A 15,328-nucleotide genomic window follows, 5' to 3' on the forward strand; every position below is an offset into this window, starting at 1 on the left:
GACGATGCAATGATAATATCAGACCAGGCTGGCAATGTCCGATGGTATGGCATCCTCTGCCTGACCTGAGGAAGAGGCATCCCTCCCCTATACCACCCCATTCACCAGGATCCCCAGCTGCCTGTCCACAAAGTAAGGTGCCAATTTCCCCTTATCTGCCACATCCGGGAAAAATGTCACAAACTGTGCAGAGCAGCTCCAGAATGATGGTGCTGGTTCGGGTGCACATATTTCAGAGATGGCATGTGTGATTGGGATACCAGTCTACTCCTGGATATCCCAGCATTGGTGAGCTCTTCAAGACACAGCAAGACATAGAATCAGGCAAGCATTTGACAAGAGCATTGCTATAGAGGTAGGATGGACAGTTAATGAGTGAGTTTGAGATCCTCATCCTCCCTCCTTAAATAGTAGGTTTACATTTGCTATTTTCCAGTTTGAAGAAACCTTTCCCGAATCTATAGCATCTTTGAAGATAACTACCAATCCAATTATTACCTCCCTAGTCACTTCCATTAGCACTCCTTGAAGCTTATCTGGTCCGGGGAATTTATCAGCCTTCAATACAGTTAACTTATCAAACACTACCTTTCTATTAATGCTGATTCCTTTTATTTTTTCAGTTCTGCAAGCCCCTGGTCTCCTAGCCTTGCTGGGAGATTTTCTGTATCTTATTCCGTAGCGACAGACTTAAAATAACAGTGCAGATTCTCCACCATTTCTCTATTACTCACCGTAAATTAGTCTGTCTGCCCTAGTAAATGGGCCCACAAAGCTTTCATGTTCATCATTAGCTTACATTCATGTTCTTTATTCCTTTTGTAATGGGTATCTTGGTCATCCTTTACTAGAATCTAAATTGATCCCAATCCATAGACTTACCATTTTCTGTCTGCTATCCTTTGATCTAATGTGGTCTTTAACTTAGAGTCGTAGAGTCATAGAGTTGTAAAATGCAGAAACAGACCCTTAGGTCCAATTCATCCATGTTGACCAGATATTCAAAACTGAACTAGTTCCATTTGCTGGCAATTGGTCCATATCCCTCTGAAGGCTTCCTAATCATGTACCCATCCATCTTTTAAATGTTGTAATTGTACCAGCCTTCATCACTTCCTCTGGCAGCTCATTCCATACACACCACCCTCTGCGTGAAAAAGTTGTCTCTGAGGTCCCTTTTGTATCATTCCCATCTCACCTTAAATCTATGCCCACTAGGTTTGGACTCCCCTACTGTGAGAAAAAGACCTTGTCTATTTATTCTATCCATGCCCGTCATGATTCTATAAACCTTTGTACGGCCACCCCTCAGCCTCTGACTTCTTTAATTATCCACTGTTGATATACCTTTCCCATATCAGATTTGTGCATGAAAGGAAAATACATCTGTTGCAGACTATGTAACATTTTTTAAAAAAATACTAGCCATTGCCAATCCAATGACAAATATCTCAGAGTACTTTTAATAACCACAATAGCTGATTTGTACATTATGCCTTCATAATTTCCTCACCCTCCCTTAATAGCTTTGTGTGTCTACTTAAATTAAATGGACTGCAGTGGTTCAAGAGGGAGCTCGCCAAAGGCAACAAGCCCACATCCCTTAAAAGAGTAGAAAAATCTTTCTCTCGATTCTGACTTGATTTTGTTTTTAACTGTTGCTCATCTGTCTTCTATTTACACCTTTACATTTCTATTTGCTTTTATCAGTTTTGTTTCCCTCAAAATCTGAGCTCTCATTTACAGGTACTCAGCCCCTTGACAATCTCTTTTAGAACCTCTGCATTCATACTAACAAGTCTCCCTGTGAAGATATTAGTCCTGGTCCTGCTATGATGTTGTCCAACATGTACAGGTCCCATTTGTCCCTAAATGTGGAAATCTGGTGCTATCGCTCCTGCACCATGTCTCCAGTCACATGTTCAATCATTCAATTTCCCTATTCCCATGCTCCTTAGCACCTCAGACTGACAGTAATCATAAGGTTACTGTTTTTGAAGTTCATCTTTTCGATCACTTTCCTAACTCCCCAAAATATTGAACCTGGCTACTTTCTAGCTTAGTCATTGATATTGATGTGGATCATGACCTCTAGCTTTTCACTCACCCCCACAAGAATATCCAGCAGCCATTCTGTGACATCCTTGACCCTGATACCAGGGAGGTAACCTGTCATCCCAGATTCATGTCCATGACCATAGAAATAAAAATCTGTTCACTTTGCTGCAAATCACCTGTCACAAGTGCTCTTCGCCTCATTAGAGCTGAGCTGTGAGGCTTCTTACGAACTTACCTCTGACCACACTCTTCTGAGACACCAATTAATCATAGAATCATAGAATCCCCATAGTGTGGAAACAGGCCATTTGGCCCAACAAGTCCACACCACCCTTCCGAAGAGCATTCTACCCTAACTCCTTCCCCTACCCCGCATTTCCGTATGTCTAACCCAAACACCTCTGAACACTATGGGCAATTTAGCATAGCCAATCCACATAGCCTGCACATCTTTAGACTGTGGGAGGAAATCCGAGCACCCAGAGGAAACCTCAAATTACCTCAACAGTGTCCAAAATCAATTAGTGAGTGGGACTTCACTGGAATACTGCACTGCCTGATGGTTACTCATTCTCAGTTTACCCCCATATTCCTAGCCTGCAATGTAACCAACTCTTTGAACTTGCTATCCATGCAACTCTCAGCCTCCTGGATACACCACAGTGTCTCCAAATGCTGCTTAAGCTCCAAAACCTGATGTTCAAGTTTCTGCACATGGTGAAACACTTCCTGCACACACGATCATTTAAATCATAGATACTTCTCACATTCCACAGGGTACACTTCCACATGACCATGCCATCCTACCATGCCTTATTTTACATCACTGATGTAACTTTGTTTCAATTTGCTTTACTTATATTAACTTACTTTACTTGCCTTAACTAATAATCTGCGCTAATAATTAATACTAATAAATGTTATAACTATTGACAAACCTCACCAGTTCTGTTAAATCTAATACTTAACACATTTACTAGTTACAATAAATTAAGCACCACTTCAGTCGTTAAAAAACTTGCATCTACTAATAAATTCAGGAATTTTGAAAGGTGATTGAGCTAAATACTCTCCCGAATCCTTGTGGTGACACTTTTATTTTTCTCTGTGCACTGACACATGATGCCTCTCTAAACTAACAACCTTTTACCTCTATGTGATCCAATATCCCTAGGGCTCTCAACCTGATTTAACAGCTCACCAGGTCTTTGCCTTCTGTCCCTGTTTTGACCTTTCACCAGGGCTCTCGGCCATGTTGTTTTAATTGCTCATCGGGTCTTTCTAATGTATATATGAACATTTCAGTTTGATCCATTCCAAAAATGAATTTTAATTCATGTAGAATTTATAAGTATTGATGTTACATTGAATTTTGCAGCCACAAAAATGATTTCCATTAATTAACTTACAACTGGCACTATCGGTTGCAGGACTGCTTCAATACAGTTGGGACTCTGCTGCTTTAGGCATGCAAGGCCTTGGACTGAGATCAGAGGTTGCCATTGACATACAGTGCCATGCCCCCCTGACTAAAGGGTGTCTCCCTGCACCCCTCCTGTTTAGACTTTTGAGAAATTGACATTTGCTTGTAGCATATTCATTGCATTTGGCGAGCATGTAGCTGGCACACTAAGGCTTGAGGCAGCTGCTGCCAAGGTATAGTTGGGAAAGACCACCATTGAAATGTCTTCCTGCCAAATATAACAAGTGTACAAGTTCCAAGACTCTCTCACTGCCTCCAAAAGAAATGTAAGCAGTTTCCTGCATGAGTGGGAAATGTCTTTGTTTTGCAACTGCATGGAATCTCTGAGAAATGTCAAATGCCAATGTGTTGCCAATCTCTCTCTCTGCGATGCCTGTACAGAACTAGTTTTGCACTTTATTGTATGCACTTTTAGATCATTTCTTATGAGGAAAGTATATTTTTGCAATAAAAAGAATTTGGCAAGTATGCAGCTGGCACATGGTACAGGTGCAAAGTTGATGCAGCCCATCCAGTTAAGGGTCCAAAGCGCAAAAAGGCAAGGCAAAGCTGGGCTGCTGTGAACATCCACGTAGGTGCAAAGTGAGTGAGCACTAAGTGAGCAAGCAAGCAGCCTGAGCTACAGCCTGGTCCAGTCCATGAGTTGAGAGCCTGTCCTGCACACATAGTGCCCTGCAGCACATTCTAATGAGAGGAGCCAATGCACACTAAGCGCAGCATTAACTTGCAGCAGTGTACTATAAGTGGATCAGGGATATGCCATGATGATGCAGTGAGGCCAGTATATGTCAGATCGAATGGCTGTGAATATGGGGTGCGTGCAGCCAGTGCCCAAGGAGACTGCCCTGAGAAGTTAGTGCCCAGTACCCAGGATGGAAATCCAGAGAAGCAACTGGAATCGTTTGGTAACCATTTTGCCTTTCATGTCAAGAATTCTCAGTATCTAGCATCTATCAGCTGGGTGGGAGAATGGGACATACATATTAATGAGGCAAGATTAGGTAGTAAAAGGATTATAATGAGCAATAATCCCCGTTAAGTGGCCTCCATTGCTCACTAACAAGAATCACACCTTTACTTCTTGGACTTGATTGGAAAACGCCACGTTTTGGTCTTAATATTGAGATGGTCCTTACTTAACATTGTACCCAATTTCCCTAAATTTCTCATCATAGTCCACATCATTCAGGACATGGGAAGGTTCCACTCAATGAGTTTAGAAGAATTAGATGCGATCTAATTGTGGTGTATAAAATGCTAATGGGGGTTGACAAAGTAGACACAGAAAGGACAATTCCTCTTGTGGGGCAATTAGAACAAAATGTCATTGTTTTAGGATAAGGATTAGCAGATTTACATCAGTGAAGAGGAGAAATTACTTCTCTCAAAAGGCTGTGGATCAGTGGATTCCACTACACCATAGTGTGGTGGATACTGGAACATTGAGTAAATTTAAAGAGGAAATAGACATTTTTTAATTAATAATGGGTTGAAGGATTATGGAGAGCAGGCAGGAAAGTGGAGTTGAAACTGAGTTGAGATCAGTCATGAGTGTATCTGCTTGAAGGGCTGAATTGCCTATTCCTATTCCTAGTTCTTGTGTTCTTATGTTATATGGACCAGTTTTCAAATAATAAGACATATTATTTTCCATAGGTTGGAGCCTCAGTGAACGGCAATCAATTCCAGTTTAAGTTGTGGTATGAGAAAGGAAATGATGATGATGGAGACTGCTTGTTTTCCAAGCCTGGTTCCTTTCATGCATTGGATGGATTCCCAAACTGTCATCTAACCAGTGTTGTGGTGAACTTCTTTCTGGCCAAGACATCAAAGATACTAAGTGTTGGATTCGACCCTCGATTGGCAAGGGTAGCTCACCCAGGTAAATGAGCTATCCCATTATGCTGTCCCTCTGTTATTAGAGCTACTAGATGGTGATAACTAAGTTTAATTTGGTTTTGTTCATCTTCAAGTGTAAGTGATAATCTTAAGGACAAAATTGCCCAATGAACATGGCTGATCTGGCAGCTATAGAAATTGTTTCTTTTATGTATTTCAAGGAGATTGAGAGGGCACCTCCTTCTTAAGTAAAGTGCACCCTCTGGTCATTAATCAACCAACCCTTTAAAGATTGTGTCAGCTAATTACTCTGACACATTACAAGTTCAGGTTCCACATCTGATTCCAACTCCAAAGAAAAAGTCCAACATATGTTGTCAAATAAACTACTTGATGTGATAAAATCTTAGATTCGTTTTATCTTTAGATCATGAAACTAAAAAGCAAAGATTAAAATTAAACATCAGATAACCGTTTACATTCTCCTGGGGAAGGTTCACATTGAGTTTCTTTAGGTAGTTTTTCCTCATATAAAGAAATTTATTCGATTGCAATATTTCCGTGCTCTTCAAGGTGCTGTTCCAAGACAGGAAGATATACGTTGGCTTAGAAATGATTTGTTTTGTTGGTCGGCACATTCTTTAGACTGTAGCACATCTTTGAGAAGTGACTCCTTTACTATAGTGAATGCATTTATGGTGTATGGCTGGATAGTTTTGTCTTCACTGATGGTGGGTATTGGGTCCACACTTGACAAGGTAATGTAGTATCAGATTGTTTAGGATTTCACATACAATATTTGTTTAAGAGAAGAAGCCAGTTGAATGCTGCGTTGTGTTTAAAGTGGTGAACACTCTCTTTAGAACCTTCTGCATTAAATGAAAATTTTGCCTCATAATGCTCTTTGAACAATTTTTAGGCTGTGTATCAATGGCAATTTGGACAGCTCATTCTAGAGGTAGACCCTATTTTGATCAAACAAGTTCAGTAACTGATTCATCTGAAAGATCAATGAAAATTCTGTTGCAAATGAGAGCCTCTCGTGCATTTTTATATTTGCATGGTTCATTTGTACATTTGGCCATGAATGAGGCTACCTACAAGACTCTTCTGTAAATTAGTAGCTGCTACTAAAGTGTGATCTCGCCAGTGTCACATGCAAATAAATTACTTACAAATTAGCAAAGAGATAAGAGCATTGGGGAAGTGAACACACGGCTGAAGAAGCAGTGTGGGAAAGAGGAGTTCCATTTTGTGGGCCACTGACATCAGTATTGGGATAGAAGGGAACTGTACTGTCAGGAAGGGCTCCACCTGATCCGATCAAGGACCTAGTGGAAAGACTAAATAGGATGGCCACAAGGACTTTAAACTAGTTAAAGGAGGGAGGGCTCAGCAGAGGTTATTAAAGTTTCCAGAACAAGTAACAGTAGACAGTATGGAAAGGGTCAGGAATCTAACTTCAGGAACAGCAGATAATGGTTTGAAGGGTTACAAGATGATGAGAGGCATAGATAGAGTGGACAGTCAGAGACTTTTTCCCAGAGCAGAAATGACTATTACAAGGGGGCATAATTTTGAGGTGATTGGAGGAAGGTATAGGGGAGATGTCAGAGGTAGGTTCTTCACACAGAGAGTGGTGAATGTGTGGAATGCACTGCCGGCAGTGGTAGTGGAGTCAGATACTTTAGAGACTTTTAAGCAACTCTTGGATAGGCACATAGAGGATAGTAAAATGTAGGGTATGCAGGGTAGATTGATCTTAGTAGGATAATAGGTCGGCACAACATCGTGGGCCAAAGGGTCTGTACTGTGCTGTACTGTTCTATGTTCTGTGTTCTAAGGGGGCGGTCATAAAGGGACTGAGGGTGTTATACTTAAGTGCATGAAATAAGGTAAATAAGCTTGTAGCACAGATCGCAATTGGTAGGTAATATGGTGTGGGCATCACAGAAGTATGGCTTCAAGGGGATCAGGTTTGAGAACTGAATACACATCCTATCAAAAGGATGGGCAGAGGGGGCGGGTTGCCTCATTAGTAAGAAATGAAATTAAATTGATAGCAAGATAGCAAGAAAAGACATAGGGTTGGAAACTATAGAATCTATATGGTCGAAACTGCAAAGAGCAAAAAGACCCCAATGGGAGCTGTATGCAGTCCCCCGTACAGAAAATAAATCAAGAGATAAAAAAAGCCATGCAAGAAAGGCACTATTACAATAATCATGGGACCCAGATTTGATTCCAGCCTTGGGTGGTGGTGTGTGGACTTTGCACATCCTCAACATGTCTGCTTAGGTTTCCGCCGAGTGCTCCAGTTTCGTCCCATGGTTCAAAAATGTGGAGTTTGTATGGAGATGGGCCATGCTAAAAAACCCTATGGTGCCCAGGGATGTGCAGATTAGGTAGATTAGCCATGATAAATGCAGGGTTACAGGGTTAGGGTGGAGGACTGGGTCAGGTTGGATGTGCTTCGCAGGGTGAATGCAGACGGGTCGAATGGCGTCTTTCTACACTGTTATGATTCTATGACTTCAATATGCAGGTGGACTTGGGAAATCAGGTTGGTAGCAGATCCTAAGAAAAGGAATTTATGGAATGTTTACATGAATTTTTTTTGAGATAGACCTCACTTGGAAAGAGTAATTCTGGATTTGGTGATGTTTAGTAAGGCAGACTTGATTAGGGAGCTTAAGATAAAGGAACTTCTAGGGGGCAGTGATCACAATATGATAGAATTCACCCTGTAGTTGAAAGTGGGAGAAGCTGGAATCAGATGTAACAGTATTACAATTGAGGGAGGAACTGGTCAGCTTTGATTGGAAGGGGAGCCTAGCAGGGAAGTCGGTCAAGCAGCAATGACAGGAGTATCTTGGGATAATTCAGGGGGCACAGCAGAAATTCATCCCAAGGAAGAAGAAACAAGCTAAAGAGAGGATAAGGCAACCATGGCTGACAAGGGAAATCAGGGACAGCATCAAAACAAAAGTGAAAGCATACAATGTGATGAAAATTAGTAGGAAGCCAGAATATTGGGAAACCTTTAAAAATCAGCAGAGGATAACTAAAAAAAACAATAGAGGGAGGAGAAGATGAAATATGAGGGTAAACTAGCTAGTAATACAAAATAAGAGTGCAAAAGGTTTTATTTTAGTTTTATAAAAAGGTAAGAAAGATGTAACAGTGGGTATTGGACCACTGAAGAAGTAGTAATGGGGAGCAAAGAAATGGCAAAGGAACGGAATAGGTCCTTTGCATCATTCTTCACAATGGAAGACCCCAGTAACACCCCAGAACTCCAACAGAGTCAAGGGCCAGAGGTGAGTGTTGTGGCCATCACTAAGGAGAAGGTGCTAGGGAAGCTGAAAGGTCTGAAGGTGGATAAATCACCTGGACCAGATGGAATACACCCCAGGGTTCTGAAGGAGATAGATTGTGGAGGCATTGGTGGTGATCTTTCAGAAATCACTAGAGTCAAGGACAGTCCAAGATGACTGGAAAATGGCTAATGTGACATCCTTGTTTAAGAAGGAGGGAAAGGCAGAAGATGGAAAATTATAGACTAATCAGTCTGACCTCAGTTGTTGGTAAGATTTTAGAGTCTATTATTAAGGATGAGGTTGCAGAGTACCTGGAAGTGCATGGTAAAATAGAGCTAAGTCAACACGGCTTCATCAAGGGGAGGTAATACCTGACATATCTGTTAGAATTCTTTGAGGAGGTAATGAGTAAATTAGACAAAGGACAGCCAGAGGATGTGATTGATTTGGATTTTCGGAAGGCTTTCGACAAGGTGTCGCACTGGAGGTTGCTAAATAAGACAAGAGCTTGTGGTGTTAGGGGTAAGGTACTGGCATGGATATAGGATTGGCTGACTGGTAGAAGGCAGACAGCAGGGTTAAAGGGATCTTTTTCAGGTTGGTAGCAATTGACTATTGAAGTTCTGCAGAGGTCAGTATGGTACTGCAGCTATTCATGTTATACATTAACAATCTGGGAAAAGGAATGGCGAGCATTGTTACTTAGTTTGAAGATAGCACAAAGATAGGAGGAGGGATACGTAGTTTTGAAGAAGTGGACAGGATATAGAAAAAGACTTGGACAGGCCAGGAGAGTTGCAAAGAAGTGGCAAATGGAAGGCAATGTGGGAAAGTGTGAGGTTAAGCACTTCACTAAGAAAAATAGACATGGAGACTATTTTCTGAACAGGGAAAGGCTTTGGAAATCAGAAGCACAAGGGGACTTTGGACACCTTGTTTAGGATTCTCTTAAGGTTAACATGCAGGTTCACTTGGCAGTTAGAAAGGCAAATGGAATGTTAGTATTCATTTCAAGAGAGCTAGAATACAAAAGCAACTATATACTGCTGAGGCAGTATAAGGCTCTAGTCAGACAGCGTTTGGCAGTCAGAATATCGTGAACAGTTTTGGACCCTGTATCTAAGGAAGGATGTGCTGCCTTTGGAGGAGGTCCAGAGGAAGGTCACAAGGATGAGCCCAAGAATGAAGGGCTTATCATATGGGGAGTGGTGAAGGACTCTGGGTCTATACTTGACGGAGTTTAAAAGGATGAGGGACATCTGATTGAAACTTACAGAATACTGAGAGGCCTGGACAGAGAAGAAGTTTACACTAGTAGGAGAGACTAGGACCCAAGGGCATAGCCTCAGAGTGAAGGGACAACCCCTTAGAACTGAGATGAGGAGGAATTTCTTCACTCAGAGGGCAGTGAATCCGTGGAAGGCTGTGGACACCAACTTATTGAGTGTGCTTAAGACAGAGATAAATAATAAGGGGATCAAGCGTTATGGGGATAAGATAGGGGAATGGGGCTGAGAAGCATAATGCGGAGCAGATTCAATGAGCTGTACAGCCTAATGCTCCTTTCTCTTATGATATTATGGTCTTGTCTTATTTGCCCGTGAACTGAAATATTAATTAAAAGCTATTAGGTGGTTAACGAATGTAATTTGTTTCTCATCAATATTTGTCTAAGTAATTCATGATCAGGTGTTTTCCCATATGTAGTCGGGAAATGGGCTAACCTGTTCTTCATTTGACTTGGTATCAAATCCTGAAGCTGTTTGAAAACTGAATTTTTCTGGTGGAAGGAGCAGCGCAGGTGAATCTTACTGCACTGTCTGATTCTTGGGGATAAGCATTTAAAATTGTCAATTAGTTTCTTGATTTGGATGATGATTCAGCCAGGAGGCTGAAGTGTTAAATGTAGGAGCTTTATTGTGAAGGTGTTCACTCAGCAGGGAGCAAGCTTAGAGACAGAGCTGTTTGTAACCCCATAAACTCCAATGGCATCATCATTATGTCACATGATCAGATTCTTAAAGTGATAGTCCACTATACAGAAACAAATTGACCAGTTAGGATCTCGATCTCCTGGTATTACATTTGTTGTATCCTTAGTTTGTCAAAGTTGATTTTGAATCTGAATCTGAATCTTTTGTTGTTACAAAGACTATGGTTGCAGTACAAAACAGAAACTGATAAAGTTTCTAGAGGTATCAATATTGCATCTTATGTAAAGATTGGTTCTCTTTTACCAATCTGGTGCCTGTTTAGATGCGAATGTACATATTCTTTTTTCTGAGATGGCCAATTTATTTCTGAAAGATCTGTGGGTAGAAACTTTCTTAAAAGGCTGCGTTAGCTTTTTCCACCACTAACATTAGACTGATCGGTCTACAGTTGTGGGCTATATCCTTCTCAGCTTTCATAACATTTGCAATCCTCCCTGGCACTACACCCATTTCCTAGGAGGTTTGGAAGATTTTAGTCAAAGCCTCTCCAATTTCTGGCATGTAAAGCCTTCATGACCCTGGGGTAACCCTGTAATGATGTCATGAGATGCTCTTCACCAAGCTTAAAGAGCACAGTATGTGCAAAATTAGTTAGATTAGAAGAGAGAAACACAAGCAGAGAAGCATGTGGAGTAGATTAACGAGCATGACTGTAGACCAATTGGTCTAATGTCAGTGATGGGAAAACATTTAAAGGCAATAATGTGGAACAAAATTAATTGACCGTTGGAAAATATAGGCTAATAAATGGAAGTCAGCACAAAATAGTGAGAACAAGGTGTAGAACTGGATGAACACAGCAGGCCAAGCAGCATCAGAGGAGCAGGAAAGCTGACTTTTTGGGTCTGGATCCTTCTTCAGAAAGTTTTCTGAAAAAGGGTCCAGGCCTGAAATGTCAGCCTTCCTGCTCCTCTGATGCTGCTTGGTTTGCTGTGTTCATCCAGCTCTACACCTTGTTATCTCAGATTCTCCAGCATCGGCAGTTCCTACTATCTCAGCACAGAATAGCGCTTGGGAGAGTTTATAATTAGGTTGACTTCACTGAGCAGCCTGAAGTTGTTTCATTATCATCTGTGAACACAGTGTAACCCCAGGTCTGAGTTCCTCCAATCACCTCTTCCCACTGAGTGCTGGGACACCACCTATGGATCCTATCGACAATTCCCCACTTCCAACAAGAACAGCTGGTGGACCACTCCAGAGTGTCATGCAGGACTATGGGAGTGTTCATGTAAATGTTGATATTAAGATCAGAGAGGCCTCTGCATCACTGCCTGCTTGAAGCCCACACGCAGCACTTCCAAGTCCAACTCACACCCCCACTGCATTTTAGAATCAGTAATAAAATCTCAGAATACAGAAACTCTTATGAATCATAGCCAGCCAAAAACAATGAACTTATCTCAGTTTATTTTGACAACTGGATTTTATTGAAAGCAACTTTCCTTTTGTACATTTAATGGATGGAGAGGCTTTTTGATAGTTGTGGTGGGATGGATTGGGACGGATTTGGGGGTTTGTCTAATATATGAAGGGAATGGGCTTGGCGACTGAACGGCCTTTTTCATTCTATGACTAAGTTTAATTGTCTTATACCAATGACTTTACCAATATGATTGAATTTTAATTCTTCATAGAGTTTTTCATTGATGGACTTGGCAGACTGCTTGTGGGGTCGTGCAATGATGTCATCGTTAGCCATCAAACAACAATGAGTCCATCAAATAATACGCTGAAAGCAATTGAAGAAAAATATGCCAAATACCGAAGACGGGCTCAATGGGAAACAGATCTGAAGCATCGTCTACATTATTTCAAAAACCACTTAAAATGTTATAGCAAGATTTAATGTCTGTGGTTGAATACAATCTCAGGTTTCCTATACTGCTAACTCTACCTCGCTCAACCCCACCACATTGTCAGACTACTTCATTGACATCTATTCCAGGATTAACAGAAATTTCATGCAATTAAAGTTATATTTATTCTTTCATGGAATGTGGGCTTCACTGGTTACCTATCCCTAATTGCCATTGAGAAGGTGGTGAGCTGACTTCTTGAACCACTATAGTCCATCTGCTTAACATCAGCAAGATAATGCTATTTTCCTTCATTCCTGACATAAGCACCATCGCCTAGCCACCAATTCTATCATCCCACCACCTTCCCCCCTCAGTCACTGCTCCAACGAACTGCTCATAAATGTGGTGTCCTATTTGAACATAGCTCAGTTTCTAACCACATGCCCTGTCAATCACCAACATTTCCTATTTCCACACTTTCCCCTTCATCACCTGCTGAAACCCTCATTCATACTTTCAGCTTTGACTGTCCAAATATTCTGCAGACTGACTTCCCATCTTCCACCTTCCTTAAACTTGAGCTTATCCAAAATTCTGTTGGCTATATTCTAATATACACCAAGTCCTGTTTATCCATCAGCCCTATACCCACTAACCTATATTGGCTCTTGGTGCACCAATTCCTTAATACTAAAATCCACATCATTGTTTTTAAAATCCCTCCGTGGCCTGACCCCTTCCTATCTCTGTAACCTCCTTCACCTCACCAACCCTCCAAGAATCCTCCAACTCTGCCCTTTTGTGCATCTGCCAACACTTTTTTTGCTTTACACTGTCAGCTGTACCTTCGACATTACGATCACTAAACTCTGATTTTCTCTTCCGAAATTGCTTCTCTTATTTAAAATCTAGACACCTTCTCTGGTGTCCTCTTGTTTAACTTGGAGTCGCATTTTGTTTCGTAAGGTTCATAAGAAGTGTATCAGGGCATTTTATTGTGTTGGCTACTATAAAAATAAAAATTGTTGTTGATACCTGATTATACTTCGTTGAAGCACTTTGAGATACGGTATATGCATATAATAAAGATGTGATTTGTTGTTGTATTTAATTGTCTTTGCAATTCATGGTGCTAACATACTTTATGACTTGACAAAGCAGAATGTATATAACAACACAGGTAGAGTCCTTTATCTTTTTCCAATATTCAATGTACCCTCAGGATCCACTAGATCTTGACACAGACCCAGAAAATCACCCCATAAATCCATGGCGTCAAAAGTTAAATCACGTACATAACTCAATTGGCAATTACTCATGGATGAACCCAAATTAGAAAAGCAAGCAACTTATTTTTTTCCAAAGCAGAGCAGTTCAGCCAACGTGAATAATTTTTGATCTCATGTTCACACATTTTCCATCAAAGATTCAATGTAGTTTACTAATGAAAATTCTTGATAATATTTCCTTTGCCTCAAAAGAACATCTTTCAGTGGTAACATACAACTACTGCACACGATTAAATAGATGTCACAAGTAAAATAGAGATATTGGTATCTTTGCAGTTATAGGTAAGTACTAAATCACTCAGCGCTTTCTAATTTAAGCAATTGTGAGTTCACTTACAAAGACTCCTGAAACACTAAATCATTGAATAGATACTGAGAAAAGTGCGTGTTAAGATTCTGGCTGAACATCTCATGTATAGCTAGATCACAATGGCAGCTGTGACACCTTTTTCCAGTTGGTACTTGGAGTAAGATTCTAGAGTGAGAACCAGAAAGAATCCTGGTTGAAAGATTCAATTTCAGACTTTCTCTTCACTTTGTCAGGAAATCAGTTTCAATGAATGCTGTGCAATTATCTTCTACAGGTCAAGTAATAATTTTACAATGACCTATTATTTGATGTTATATGTATTGGGGTATTGCTTAAAATAATATTAGTATCAAGCTATCCTGATATTTTTTTTTAAAGTTGAGGTTCTGTTGAAGAGTAAATTTGCACCATAGAAAATTACAATGGTGAAAAATGACTCCTGCAAATGAAGGCTACCATAATAAATGCAAATATGTGTTGAGATTTGAATCAATAGAATTATTTGTGTATACGTATGCATATTTATCATTATTTACAGCTGCTGCTTCTTTCAGAAGATGACAGTAGTATAGAAACATAGAGGATAGGAGCAGATGGAGGCCATTCAGCCCTTTGAGCCTGCTCTGCCATACTTCATGATCATGGTTGATCATCCAACTCAATAGCCTAATCCTGCTTTCTCCCCATAACCTTTGATCCCATTCACCCCAAGTGCTATGTTTAGTCGCCTCTTGAGTGCATTCAATGTTTTGGCATCAACTACTTCCTGTGGTAATGAATTCCACAGGCTCACCACTCTTTGGGTGAAGAAATGTCTCCTCATCTCCGTCCTAAATCGTCTACCCCGAATCCTCATACTGTGACCCCTGGTTCTGGACACACCCACCACCGGGAACATCCTCCCAGCATCTACCCTGTCCAGTCCTGTTAGAATTTTACAAGTCTATATGAGATTCCCCATCTAGCAAACTCCAGCAAAAACAATCCCAACCTAGTCAATCTCTCCTCTTACATCAGACCCGCCATCCCTGAAATCAGCCTGGGAAACCTTTACTGCATTCCCTCAAAAGCAAGAGCATCCTTCCTCAGAAAAGGAGACCAAAACAGAACACAATATTCCAAGTGTGGTCTCACCAAGGCCTGTACAACTGCAACAAAACATCCCTGCTCCTGAACTCGAAGCCTCTCGCAATGAAGGCCAACATACCATTTGCCTTCTTTACCGCCTGCTGC

At 40.9% G+C, this 15,328-nt stretch overlaps 1 protein-coding gene across 5 annotated transcripts in view; it reads left to right on the forward strand.

The window, feature by feature from the left end:
- LOC125486578 (beta-1,4 N-acetylgalactosaminyltransferase 2-like) overlaps positions 1-13,581 on the forward strand; it is a 78,073-nt gene extending 64,492 nt beyond the window's left edge. For all 5 annotated transcript variants that reach the window (XM_048614616.1, XM_048614615.1, XM_048614618.1 and 2 more), the window contains 2 exons: positions 5,198-5,423; positions 12,332-13,581. In XM_048614616.1, the coding sequence (XP_048470573.1) occupies positions 5,198-5,423; positions 12,332-12,543 (438 nt within the window). In that variant the 3' untranslated portion in view covers positions 12,544-13,581. The remainder of the gene's footprint in view (positions 1-5,197; positions 5,424-12,331) is intronic.
- The last annotated feature ends 1,747 nt before the right edge of the window (positions 13,582-15,328 follow it).

The sequence above is a fragment of the Rhincodon typus genome, chromosome 30, assembly GCF_021869965.1.
Source record: "Rhincodon typus isolate 14 chromosome 30, sRhiTyp1.1, whole genome shotgun sequence".
NCBI lineage: Eukaryota > Metazoa > Chordata > Chondrichthyes > Orectolobiformes > Rhincodontidae > Rhincodon > Rhincodon typus.